Below are 13,590 nucleotides of genomic sequence, written 5' to 3'. Positions count from 1 at the left end.
CAATCACACAAGAAATAGATATTCCCCAAATCAGAAACAGACCATAATTAAATCACAGTGATTCCCCATATATCAAATCATCACACACTCAATTATTGGGTGCAACATTCAAACCAAACCATTCAGAAGAAAATATAAAACGTATACCAGCAAGACCCTATCACATTTGCCCCTCCACCTCTGACTGTGGGCTGCAGACAACACGGTAACCACGGTAACCAACAGCAGCCGTGCTCTTAAAGGAGCCCAGACAAATAGCTCCGGGCACATGGTTTACAAGAACTGTGTGCGTTTACAGTAACACCCAACAATGTATTTCATAACCAGCGCAGTTGGTTTCGTTTTCAAATGTTTAAAAGGATTTGCACAGCACACTGATCTCAAGAGTCTTCGACGACATCACACGAGTAAAGACTCAATCTTCCGTCAGCAAGCGCTCTACCAAAGGTACATCTACTGGTTCGTTTATTGAAGTTTCCGCAACACTTCAAGCTAATGATTATTCCCTAAACCAAAACATATTGGCAAGCTATTTGGACCCGAACGGCTTACGATGACCACATTGACAGCGAAACAAAGTTTTGTACCTCATTCGTTTCTGTTGGAGGCAGGCGGTTGTGAAGTAGACGAGTGAATTGGGCGAAGCGAGCGAAAAAAGTTGGGAAAAGTTTAATCCTATGCAAATGGTGGCCATTGGGATTGTTTGGTTTTGTCTCTGACGGTTTGAAAATGACAGGGCTACGACGTCGTTTGCTCTTTTAACTTGCGGAAAGGACCATCTTGGAGGGACTTGTAAGGGGTTGTTGCTGTTCCTGCTACATTAGATATGTAATCCTGTGCTTACAGAATGAAAGTTCTGGTATAAAGACAAGTGAGTGGATATCCTACTAGCTGGCTAGCTTGCTAACTAGCGCGCTAGTCCAGACTGTTGCACTATTTCCACACACCACAACAGGCCCATTCAAAGTGCGTTTCCCGTCGCTGGCATGTATCTTGGCCGATGTTGTAAACTGGTGATGTGATTCAGATTTGTAACCAGATAGCAGATCAACAGGACATACATATTTAGGGTATTTCCAGCTCCAGCAGCCAATCCGGGTAGAATCTGATTTGACAGGCCGAATTGAAATATTTGCAGTCATTGTACAAAATCACATAGACCTGTGTCCTAATAATCAGTACTGTGCTGATAATCATGGTTTCAGAGTAATGGGTTTATTGTACAGTTGTGGCTGTTTTTTGTAAGAATATTATTGATTGATTGATTGGTTATTCATAGCTTGTCACCTGTGTCTAGCTTCTCCCAGTCTGTCATTTATGTTATTAAGGAAGATAGTTTCACAAATGTAGATCTCCGTGTAAAAGTATTCCCTTTCAGGTAGCCCTGCCTAACCCCTGAACCCTGTCTCACACTGAAAAGAACAACGGATGAAATGATGGAAGAACAAAATAGATTTAATTGAACCAAAATTTGTTTGGTTTTAATTCAGCCATAACCTATTTATGCAGCAGTTTTTGTTTTGTTTGTTTGTTTGTTTGTTTGTTTGTTTTTTACATTGTAGGTTGTGCGGCCAACTTCCAAGCAGCCATGTCTGGAGGTCCACCCCGCATGCCAGCACCTGTGTGCCTGATTGAGAATGCAGAGGAGGGACTGAAAACGGTGGAATCGGCCCTGGACATCCTCAAGGGGATCCAGCAGCCTGTGGTGGTGGTGGCTGTGGTGGGGTTGTACCGCACTGGCAAGTCTTACCTCATGAATCGGCTAGCTGGCAAACAGTCAGGTAACCCCCCCCCCACACACACACACACACACACACACACACACACACACACACTCTCTGACTCTGCTATTGCCACTCCGCAGAACCGGTAAGGCCAGTAAGTAAAATATGGCATGGTTTAAAAGCCGATGGTGCGTGTCTCCTTGAAATCAGTGCTAATGCAGCTTCAAATGTACCACACGCATATAAACAGACAGACACAGACAGACAGACAGACAGACAGACAGACAGACAGACAGACAGACAGACAGACAGACAGACAGACAGACAGACAGACAGACACACACACACACACACACAGACACACACCTGAGTCGTTCACTTGTTTCAGTGCCTCCTGAGTCGTTCACTCGTTTTAGTGCCTCCTGAGCCGTTCACTCATTTCAGTCTCTGTTCTGTGTGATCTGTACATACTGCCATAGACCACGGAACCGGTAGGGCCAGTAGGGCCTACTTTTGAACGTCAAACTTAAATGACATGTCATATACTGCTTCCTTTTGTCGACAGTAAGGGGAGAAAACGGATTTTATCCATTCACTTTTTAGAATGTCATTCATCAGCCAATCAAATTGTTCTACTTCTATGACGCCGGCATAATTCACCAAAACCTTGGTTTGTAATGCAGGCCTATTGGGCCAGACCTACTTGAAATGTATTCTGCAGTCTATATTTACTCAGTTAGACAGGGTCTCTGAACTGAAAGACATCTTACTCCTCTAACCTAATTTTCAAAGAGGCTAAATGAGTAGAAATTGCTTCAGTACATTTGGTCATTCATTGTTGACTAATAGATTATTTGTGGGTCCAGAAAGTGCACGATATAACTGTGGAACTGAGACTTTAAGAATAGTAAAAAGTGTGATAGAGATTCTGATGATGAAGAAAATAAAATAACACACCCATCACAGTAGGGCCTAGCACCTTTGTTGCTATGGCAACATTGTTTCATATATAAGTTGTTTATTTCAGGCTTTGCTCTGGGCAGCACCATTGAGTCTAAGACCAAAGGCATCTGGATGTGGTGTGTGCCTCACCCATCTAAACCAGGTGAGCAAATCTATTCATTAAGTAATGAATTTGTTTCTTAGTTTGTATGTTGTTCATTTGTAATTACATTTTGGACTTTTCTAAACAATAAATTGCACTTGATTATAAGAATGAGAAGAAATATCCTTGTGTACCCAACCCTAGTACTTAAGCATGTTATTTGTCAGCGTGACATTAATATTGCTCTCCATAGGAACTCTGTGACTGTTCTTGTGTGTCTGGAGGAGGAATGTCGTAACCATGGTGTAATTACTGTTACTAGTGTTACTGTTGTTACTTTGGTTACCATGTGTAACACAGGAAGTAGAAGGCTGTGTAAGTGACAATAGAATGACCTCTGTTTCAGGACATACACTGTTGCTGCTAGACACTGAAGGACTGGGTGATGTCGACAAGGTGAGGACACCAACGTTGCCCTATTTACATACTGTTCTACTCATACACTGTTTACTGCAGTGGTAGGAAGGAGTTAAACTGAGTCATGACTGGTTTAAAATATAATTCTGAACCCAGAGAATGTTTGGTTTATAATCCAGTTCAATATTTTGTTATCGATTCAATATATATTTCAATCATACATATTCATATCATACAAATAAAGCCTTATGGCTCATTGTCATGTATGGAAGCAGAGAGAAAGACGTTTCAGAATGCCGTCCTCAGCAACATCAGATGTGCAAAAACTGTAAAAGAGTAGAGAAGGTTGCTTGCATCTTCTGCCTGTATAAATTAATAATTGTACAACCAGCTGAATGCTCCTCATTAAAATAACATAAAATCTCATCGTAGGGCGACTCTAAGAACGATGCCTGGATCTTCTGTCTGGCCGTGCTGCTCAGTAGCACCCTGGTGTACAACAGCAGAGGCACCATCGACAACCAGGCTCTAGAGAAACTCCAGTATCCTCTCTCTCTCTCTCTCACACGCATGCACGCACGCAAGCACGCACATAGCGCACACACACACTTTTACACACTTTTTCTCTTTCCCTCACAGCCCCTGCTCATAAACAATGGGGACTTAGAGACAGACAGGAAAGCCAAACATTGATCCTCCAACTAAATTACAGTCTAAAGTCGTTTGCACAGCAGCTTTGGTATAACTCTGGCAATACTGACAGTTGCTAAGTTAATAAGCCACAAAGCTAGCAAATGCCATGCTTTGTCAGTGGACCAAAATTAACCTGAATGAATGGTTAACATAGGGAAGAAAATTGAAAACCTGTTGAAAACCTACTCTAAGTGCTGCATAGTTAAATGTGTTTTTTTTTTTTTTTTTTTTTGGTTGTGACACATATTAGTTGAGGTAGGGGATAAGGTTTAAACTGGATAAGGGAGTTCATTGAAAGTAGTCATCGTCACAGATCAGGTTTAATATTATAACTGTCAAACAAAAGCAATGAAACAACAAACCTACCTGTACTTGTCTGCTAAACCTGAACCTTTCTATAGGTTTATTTAAACAGCATTATGCCACTACTCTAATTGTTGGAGAAAAAAAAATAATAGTGCAGTAGTGAGCACCTTTCCTTAGCCAATCTCAGCTATGTGACTGAGCTGACAGAACACATCCAGATAAAGTCAGCGGCCGCCAATGATGAGGATGAAGAAGAGGAGGACTGTAAATTTGTCCGCTTCTTCCCTGACTTCGTCTGGGCCGTTCGGGACTTCACTCTGGAAAGGAAGCTCAACGGTCGCGATGTGAGTGAGGACGAGTACCTGGACTTCGCCCTACAGCTGAAAAAAGGTTAGTGTCAATGGCTTGTTGGAAATGGCTTATTCCCTTATCATTGTTAATAATAATAATAATAATAATAATAATAATAATAATAACAAGTAGTACTACTAGTAGCAGCAGCAGTTGTAGTAGTAGTAGAAGTAGTAGAATTGCTATTTTTGTTTTTGTTATTATATGATTTGGATGTGGATACAAAAAACTAAAAATAGTAAAAGAATGAATGAATAAGTTACCGGTACTTAGTTAATGAATTGTTCACTGAGTTTCAAACGTAACATCACCATCACAGTCTTAAGCACAATACAACATATGTGCACCATCACAAACATAAATTACAGATCATACATAATTTAACTAATTAATTAGTTACTATAAATACTGTGCATAGGCCCACTAGCTTTTCAGTTCAGGAAGTAGCATAATATTCTACCCTTGTTGTAAAGGCAGACACTTCAGATATGAGTTTAAAGTTAAACATTTATACATTTTAGAGCACACTATTGAAATGTAAAGTTGAGACAAGGTTGACGGCATTTTGATTTGCATTCACAGGTCTGACTAACAAAGCAGTGACCTACAACCTACCAAGACAGTGCATCCGGAACTTCTTCCCGGCCCGGAAGTGCTTCACATTCCCGTTCCCAACGTCGGCAAACAACATGAAGAACCTAGATTCCATGGCTGAGGCAGACCTTTGCCCAGACTTCCTGAGTGTCGCTAAACGCTTCTGCAGTTACGTCTTTGCAGAGAGCCGCGTGAAGACAGTACAGGGTGGCCACAAGGTCACCGGCAGCCGTGAGTCACAGAGCTTCTTTTGTATCGTTGTTGAGTTCAAAGAAGAAGAAATAACTGAATAGAGGCAGAAGAGAAAATAAAATTGAACGGATCGTATGGATCAATGGGTGGATGGTTAGATGGGTGGTTGGATGGGTAGATGGATGGGTAGATGGATGAATGGATGGATGGGTAAATGGTTGAATGGATGGATGTTTGGGTTTGACTAGGGTCTTTCCTCACCAAACTACTTAAACACTCACTACCCCTCTTAAATGAGACACTACTTTTAAGTCTACCCACACTCAATGGCATCTCATTAACATCAAACACTAGTATCAAAAATCTTGGTGTATTTATCAACCAAGACCTTCTACTTGACTAGCACATGCAAAGTAAATAATATCCACCATCATCATAGTTTTATGTTCCGTAGCTCAAGCTACCCCTGTAATAGTAACCTTACGAGCGCACAGTGTACCCACTAAGCTTATCTACAATACTTGAATGCTCTCCCCACCTTTTCCACTACCAATTTTGTATGTATCATGTGTATATCACTTACCACACATATCCTGTGTACATTTACCCCATGTATGCAGTGTACATGCACCCCATGTATGCTGCGTACATTTACCATGCATATGCTGGCATGCTTATCATGCTACATGTATGATTTATTCTGCTATGTTCATGTTTGTCCCCCCCCCCCCCTTCTTTTTCAATATCTACCATGTGTCATGGTTCTGCCTACTTCCTGAAATAAGGGGTTTCCTTGTCCCTTCCGACTTTGTGCTTGCTCTCAGATGGCTCAGAGCTGTCTAAAGCACCTTGAGACAATTCGTTTTGTTTTGATTTGGCACTTTATAAATACAATTGAATTTAATTGAATTGAGTTCTAGATTGAGTGACTACAAACATTTACCTCCTTACCTTTCACTCACTGTCTCAAGGGTTCAGTCATCTTGTGAAGATCTACGTGGACACCATCAACAGCGGCAGCGTTCCCTGTCTGGAGAATGCTGTGGTTGCCATGGCAGAGATCGAAAACCAGTCAGCCTTGAAAGCGGGTCTCCAGCTCTATGAGCAGGGCATGGGGGATTTGAGTAAGACCTTTCCCACGGATCTTGGAACTGTCTCGGCAGAACACCATCGTCTCTCCTCCATGGCAAGGCAGGAATTCCTCAAACGTTCCTTCAAGGATGATGGGGGAAAATACATGACGCAGCTGGAGGTAAGTTTATTTTATTTTATTTGAACTTAAATTTAACTTACTTTTCACTCCAGTTGACCTACATGTACAGTCAAATGGACTAGAAAAATGTAGCTTTCCAAGGACCCCCTCCTAAAAAAAATCTCTGCTACCCGAGTAGCTTGGATCTCTGCTACCCGAGTAGCCATGTTGAAGGGGCGTGGTGTTGCTGGAGATGTTTCTCCAGTTTGGAAAACCACACTTCCTCAGAGAGGGACTTCTTTAGCGCGTTACATACCTCCACCTTCCGAGCTCTTGTGTCCAATTTGAACCTTCCAAGCTCCAGTTGGATCTCTGCTCCAGGAACTCATACTGTCGTATTTGTAGTTCATGTTGCTTTGGCTAAAATATGTGCTGTGGCTTTCTCTCCGACAGGAGAAGGTGTTGCAGATCTCTGAGCAGCTGTTCGCTATGAACATGGAGGCATCGGAGACGCTGTGTCGGAACCTTCTCTTGGAACTGTATGGACCGATGGCCGCCAACATTCAGCAGGGCAGATATTCAAAGTCAGGCGGGTATGAGATCTACTGTCGTGACCGCGATGCCATGGTGGCCAGGTACCGGCAACATGGCAAGAAGGGCATGAAGGTGAGCGCCAGTGTGTGTGTGTGTGTGTGTGTGTGTGTGTGTGTGTGTGTGTGTAGGTGTGTGTGTGTGTGTGCGTGTGCTTAGGTATGTTTGGATCTCTTGAAAATTAGTTTTTGTGCAATTGTGTGTGTTTTGGTGTGCATGTATGTCTGTACTTGTGGGTACATGTGTGTGTCTGTATGTGTAAGTGTGCGTGTGCGTGTGTGTGAGAGAATGTTTGTTTGTGTCTGTGTATGTGGATGTAATTATATGTGAGTGTGTGTATTTGTGTGTGTTCACATGTATGCATGCTTGTGTGTGTGTGTGTCCACTGTACCTCCTCTTCTCTAACTGTTATTTTCTCTTGTCTTCAGGGGGAAGAGGAGTTGGAGAAGTTTCTCCAGGAGAGGAACGCTGAGGCCAACTCCATCCTGAAGGCTGACGAGACGCTCACAGAGTCCGACAAGAAGATGGCAGGTAAGATGGCTGCCACCAACACAGGGTCGTACTCTATAAGTCTGAATTTTTGTTTATCTGAATTTAGACTTTACCTAGTTCAGTTAAAGAAGATATTTATATACAGTATATATAAAGTCTGGCTAGTGAGCTAAATGATTTCATGCTCACCACCCCAATCATATATCACTATGTTTCTCCACACCTTGACACTCTCACTTTGCAGGAGAAGCTCCTGAAGACTCAACTCTTCAGATAGCACTTCCTTTCCTAACGTCCACTTCCTCTACCTCACCTTATCCTCCCTTTAAAGCTATCTCCGCTTACTAGTACTTTACTCGCACTTACATCATTTACATTCCTGCACTTTTTATTTCTTATGTAAAGTAGTATTTATGTATTGTTACACTAGCTCTCTATTGCTCGTTTTGATGGTTCTCTCCTTTCTACATCGCTTTGGATAAAAGTGTCGGCTTAATGAGTGAATGTTATGTAAATAAAATTAAAAAAGTAAACGTTTGGCCAAGATTTTGGAGGCTGAGGACTTTATCTAGCATGGAATAATGTATATGATCGAAAGATAATACGCTTACATTTGTGGCACCATCAACGTTGCTTGTTATTCATATTTACAATTTAATTAGTCGAGGCAAGTTAGACCCCTGTAGGTCTTAAGCTTTTGGGTTTGGCTAAACATTAATGTTACAGGAGCAATAGGTTGTGCTGAAACCAAGTGTTTAAAATCGGTACTGAATTCCAAATTCAAAATATTTAAGAGTGTTGTGTTTGGCGTTTCTGTTATAATATTTTTCATATTCGGTTGCTATTTCTAGTTAATGTTTGAATGTTTTAAACTAAAATTCTTTCATGTTGCACCTTTTTAAATAGTAATGTTTTTACATTTATTCCCTCATGATGAAACACATCGTCTTCTTACCGTACGTTATCATTACCAAACGTAAGGAAATCTCAACAAATGTAGGTCGCTTGTCACACCAATGGTTTACATTACTCTAGGAAGGCACTAGTGGCAGCAAAATTAAAACATAAATACTACATTTCGTTCACACTGTAAACAAATTATAACATACTTTATATGTACGCTTGGAAGTATGGTTATAAGTTCATAATGAAGCAGAAGTTGGAATTGCATCTTCGGGGTGAAGCCATGCCCTTTTTCAACATTTTTCTTGTCCACAGTTTGAACGGCATTGATTTGTTTCACACACACATGTGTAAATGCAAACATACATGCCCACACATATACGTTACATTCATACAGGCAAACATACATTCATACTTGCATACATTGGTACATGCATGCATACATACATTCACAGAAATTCATACAGACGTCAAAACTCATTCATATCACTTATGATCACAAGTGACGAAAACTGTTCTCATGTGACCCATTACTTTCTCCCATTCCCTCCAGCGGCCCGTGAGCAGGCGAGAGTGCAGGAGCAGAAGGCCAAGGCCGAGGAGCAGCGGTCTCAGGACCTGCAGCGTGCCCTGGAGGACGAGCGTCGCAGTCAGGAGGAGCGCATGAGGCGGCTGGAGGAGAAGATGGAGGAGGAGAAGAGGCTCCAGCACGAGGAGTTGAATCGAGCCCTGGAGAGCAAACTGAAGGAGCAGAGGGAGATGATGGAGAAGGGCTTCAAGGACAAGGCTGAGACCATGGACCAAGAGATCAAGCAACTGAAGAAGGAGCAGAAGCAGAATCAAGAGGCCAAGCCAGGGTTCCTCGAGAAAGTCTTCATGCCTATAGCCAAGATCGGCAGTGAAGTCTTGTCCACCTTCCTGCAGTATAAAGGCATGCGTAAAATGTTTAAGAAATAAGTGGCCTAGTGCCAATGCTGCCCAGTCCTGCTATGATAGGTTGAGATCAGGTCAGGCTTATCTGCGGAGGGTCTCTATGGCAGCGGGGTCTTACGACTAGAGAGAGCAGCTAAGTCTTCACCGGATCAGAAAAATAATGCATTTTAAAGTTTCAAAATATTCTGACAACCAAGTTATTGTAATGGGGTGGCATATCCTTTGAGGTTCGTCCTAGTCCAGGGTCTTTTCTGCGTCTTCTTCTGGCCAACACACTCCTAGATAAATAGTTCATTTTACAGTGGGGAGTCTCTCTCAATGCTTAAGAGGTGTGCCTTTGTAATAACGGTGTGGTAAAACAAATGAATTGTATTGAATCAGTATCCAGATACTGAAACGCTGTCATGCTGACTGTTTTGTGTTTTGATTTATCGGAGGCGGCGTTTGGACTACTGTATGTGTTCTCCCATGAATGTATTGCGTCAGTGGCAGCATATGCTACTTTTTTTTTTTATGTCGGACTAGTCAGTAATAACTTATTAGCTGTCTTGCTATGTCTTGTGTCTTGATGTTTGGCTGTGTTAGGAATGTTGTCGACTTGCTAGATTTCATCATAAACATCCCTGCCAATGTTTTTTTTTTTTTATAATTTGACATAGGCTGTAACCTTATTGGTGTCATTTTTGCCAGATGCCCAAAGTCCTGTCTCAAGCTAGCATCCAGATAAATGAATCTCACGTCAAAAAGTTTGAGCAGTCTTCTTTGTCAATCTCACGCCAACAAGACTTGGAAGTTTGCAACCTTGAAAACTTAACTGTGCTAGCTTGTAATAAATTACACTGTCAAATGTATATGAACAACAACATTTTATTATATTACACATAGTCCACATTCATACGCCTAGAAAACAGTGTATATGGGCTAAAATGGTGAGCAGTATGTCAGTAAAATTAGGAATTGTCATTCTTTATGGTGTTATACTCTGGTTATGTTAGCGCTCATCTCCAATGTCACAATAAATGAAACTAAGCCAAATCTACAAGTGTTGACCTCAGAATCTGAAGGATCTGGAGAGATACTGTATGTTAAAAATGGTCTCAGATCCGTGCCATATGTTCACCAACCTCATCACGCATTTGAGGAGATATCTTAGCAAAGGGAGGCTGCTCAAAACATTAAATTAAGGGTTGCCAATAATTGTGGCACACCTGTTTTGGAGAATAATATTTATTTAATGTAAAAAAAAAAAAAATTCTTTCAAGAATTGTACTTCAATGAAAAGGTAAGATGTTTGTGAATATTTTGAGTGAAAGACCAAAAGGATGAACAGCAAAGATATATTTTTTCATAGCCTGTTTTGGTCACATTCACTAAGGGTGCCAATAATTGTGGAGGGCACTGTATAGTCAACGTTTCCAAGAATGTTGGTCATGGCATCACAAGCAAAGTATTACAGGGCAAGAATTAGAATATCCATAGAGTGTATGATTTACCTCAAAAGCAATACGATATTTCTGATCATCTTGGCTGTGCAGGAGGCCACACTGTATTTCTGTGTTAAAGAGACGTAATTTTAGTTATGTGATGTTCTGTAACTAAACTAAGTATTGTAAGTAAGCACAGTAGTAGTGATCTTAGTGTCTGAAAAGCAGTCATTGGCAATGATGGGGGAATCACCGTCCTGTTGCTGTGGAAACGTCACCACATTCCAGTTTAGCCTTTACAGTAGTGCAACTTGCAGCCACTAGGGGGAGTCGAAATACAAATGATTATTTGATCATGACAACAGCTGGATGGGTGACTAGTTGGCTGTTTGCAAACGGAAATTCTGAAAAGTTATCAATTTAGTTTGGTTCAGAGTTACCCACCTGAAATAGGGTGAACTCCACCTTTCCTGAATCATCTTTGTCCAGATATTTAAAAATATCTTCAGAATGGGAGAGAAAACTGGGATCATATATCAGAAACACCTCACGTAGTACTGTAGATATATATGTAGTTATAATGCATGACTTCAGCTTGTGTAGACAATTTGGAATGCTCACACACACACACACGCACTCTCACATACACACACACACACACACACACTTTCACACTCTCACACACACACACACACACACACACACACACACACAGGCACAGAGGAACAGACTTACTGAACATGGATTCCAGTCGCACCAGGCAGCTCACAAAGTTGTCAAAGTCGATGGTGAGGTCAGGATCACTGTACCGCGTCACAAGGACCTGGTGCAGAGGATTATTCAGGGAGAACCCTGATGGATACACACACATCATTAGACTCACACTGTGTGTGTGTGTGTGTGTGTGTGTGTGTGTTCTTCTACATGCATGTGCTTGTGTGTGTATGTGTGTTTGTGTTTCTGAGTATGTTTGCTGGTGTGTGTGTGTGTGTCTGTTGTCCGTCCACACGGAAACGGGATTGCCCGGAAAAGGGCCAATTATTTGTCGGATCTTCCTTTCGTCCACACGAACACGGGGTGTTGGGTCCCCAGATCCGGAACGTTTTTGGATCCAGGCTCCAGAGAGGTTACATTTTGTGTTTGTGTGTGTGACCGATCCGCAACCTCTGCCTGAACCCTTAACCGCGCTGTGTCGCTTCATAACAGCAACAACATAAACTTAATTGATGTTTTTAAGAAGATGGTAAGGCCACACTTTAATCTGTCACTGTTCAATCTATTTGCATCAGACCATTGTGTGTTTGTGTGTGTGTGTGTGTGTGTGTGTGTGTGTGTGTGTGTGTGTGTGTGTGTGTGTGTGTGTGTGTGTGTGTGTGTGTGTGTGTGTGTGTGTGTGAATGTGTGTGTGTGTGTGTGTCTGTCTGTGTGTCTTAGTCTGCGTGTGTGTGTGCGTGTGTCTGTGTGTGTGTGTGTGTGTGTGTGTGTGTCTGTGTGTGTGTGTGTGTGTGTGTGTGTGTGTGTGTGTGTGTGTGTGTGTGTGTGTGTGTCTCTGTGTTTGTGTGTGTGTGTGTGTGTGTGTGTCTTTGTGTGTGTGTGTTTGTGCGCGCGCATCTCACCGGCCTCCTGTACAGCTGCTCTCATTTCAGTTGAGCTCATGGTGCCAGATTTGTCCTCATCTCGCTTGCGGTAAATCACCTGTCACACACACACACACACACACACACACACACACACACACACACACACACATACTAATAACTCTGATCAAAGATATGTCCATAGTCTATATATAGAGTTGTCATGCTTCTTTGTCACTGTAATTGTGGATTACTTCATGATTGCAATAACATCATAGAAATCTGGGGGGGAGAGAAACCAAACCTTGACCGCTGTGCACTTTGTACATATAACCATATTTCTATGCATGTTACTATGACAGAAACGTGATTCGGGGGGGAATGTTGTCAGAAATGAGTCTCAAAGCCATAATTGCAGGTATGATTTAAAGGACAGAATTAAATGGAGAGGGTGATACCACACCAGGTATTTCTCAATCTTGGACCAGAGGGTTTTAAACTCCACCAGGCCGAGTCGTCCGCTGCCATCTTTCTGTGGGATCAGTTAAAGAAGCGATATACTGAACACGCTCATGTGGTGTGTGTGTGTGTTTGTGTGTGTGTGTGAGAGAGATCAGAATAAGAAGCGATATACTGAGCACGCTCATGCCAGTTAAAGAAGAAGGCTGTACTGAACACCGAACGTGGTGCCAAACTAATGAAAGAAATTAAGATTCAAGATATTCGGAAATCTAGGTTTCACTGCTCTTCCATTAAAATTCACAACAAACAAAATAAAAAGAATTAAAATATATAGCTCTGGTGTTTAAACGCGTGAGAGGATACGTCCAAGAGGTTGATCATGTTGCGGCATGTTTCCAGGCTAAAGCCGTCCGTCTTAATGTCCTTGCCTGAGGAGAAGCACTCAGTGAGGATTATTCAATTACATGTTATTCAATTAATTATTGATAAAGCGCTTTAAACAATACAATTGGCTCAAGGCGCTTTACATAGCCCAGAGCCTGAACTCCCCTAGAGCAAGCAAAATGGTGACAGGGGGCAAGGGAAAGGAGCAGGAAGAACCCTTAAGCAGAACTGCAGTACATGCTTGAGACTGGCCAGGTAGAGATAGAAAAAGACGGGGCTTTTGGTGTTATGGTAATTGAGTAGGGTTGCT

At 41.9% G+C, this 13,590-nt stretch overlaps 2 protein-coding genes across 3 annotated transcripts in view; one reads left to right on the top strand and one right to left on the bottom strand.

Annotated features, from left to right (window-relative positions):
* The first annotated feature begins 373 nt into the window (after positions 1-373).
* On the top strand, positions 374-9,474 carry LOC308364855 (guanylate-binding protein 7-like). Of its 2 annotated transcripts, none has more exons than XM_080838125.1 (11): positions 374-447; positions 1,563-1,781; positions 2,752-2,829; positions 3,176-3,225; positions 3,619-3,728; positions 4,373-4,575; positions 5,119-5,361; positions 6,294-6,574; positions 6,968-7,180; positions 7,534-7,636; positions 9,054-9,474. In XM_080838125.1, exons 2-11 carry the CDS (start codon positions 1,589-1,591, stop codon positions 9,455-9,457), a joined length of 1,878 nt encoding a protein of 625 aa, XP_080694251.1. In that variant the 5' UTR covers positions 374-447; positions 1,563-1,588; the 3' UTR covers positions 9,458-9,474. The 2 variants fall into 2 exon arrangements, with proteins under 2 accessions (XP_080694251.1, XP_080694252.1); XM_080838126.1 differs by lacking the exon at positions 374-447 and adding an exon at positions 775-871.
* Positions 9,475-10,968: 1,494 nt separating this feature from the next.
* The window catches only part of LOC308364845 (calpain-2 catalytic subunit-like), a 16,265-nt gene continuing 13,643 nt past the window's right edge, over positions 10,969-13,590 (bottom strand). The window contains exons 15-20 of the mRNA XM_080838113.1: positions 13,260-13,324; positions 12,898-12,966; positions 12,474-12,552; positions 11,593-11,709; positions 11,302-11,360; positions 10,969-11,177 (exon numbers count right to left, since the gene is read on the bottom strand). Coding sequence (XP_080694239.1) covers positions 11,154-11,177; positions 11,302-11,360; positions 11,593-11,709; positions 12,474-12,552; positions 12,898-12,966; positions 13,260-13,324 — 413 coding nt within the window. The 3' untranslated portion in view covers positions 10,969-11,153. The remainder of the gene's footprint in view (positions 11,178-11,301; positions 11,361-11,592; positions 11,710-12,473; positions 12,553-12,897; positions 12,967-13,259; positions 13,325-13,590) is intronic.

The sequence above is a fragment of the Sprattus sprattus genome, assembly GCF_963457725.1.
Source record: "Sprattus sprattus genome assembly, chromosome: 1".
NCBI lineage: Eukaryota > Metazoa > Chordata > Actinopteri > Clupeiformes > Clupeidae > Sprattus > Sprattus sprattus.
Note: the sequence above shows the minus strand (reverse complement) of the source record. Positions and strands in the feature narration are given on the sequence as shown.

Bases quoted from the DNA above. Each gene is read 5' to 3' on its own strand.
- LOC308364855 (XM_080838125.1), top strand. From the start codon at position 1,589: ATGTCTGGAGGTCCACCCCGCATGCCAGCACCTGTGTGCCTGATTGAG. The intron at 3,729-4,372 runs GTATCCTCTCTC...AGCCAATCTCAG, and splicing joins CAGGCTCTAGAGAAACTCCA to CTATGTGACTGAGCTGACAG. The intron at 4,576-5,118 runs GTTAGTGTCAAT...TTGCATTCACAG, and splicing joins CGCCCTACAGCTGAAAAAAG to GTCTGACTAACAAAGCAGTG.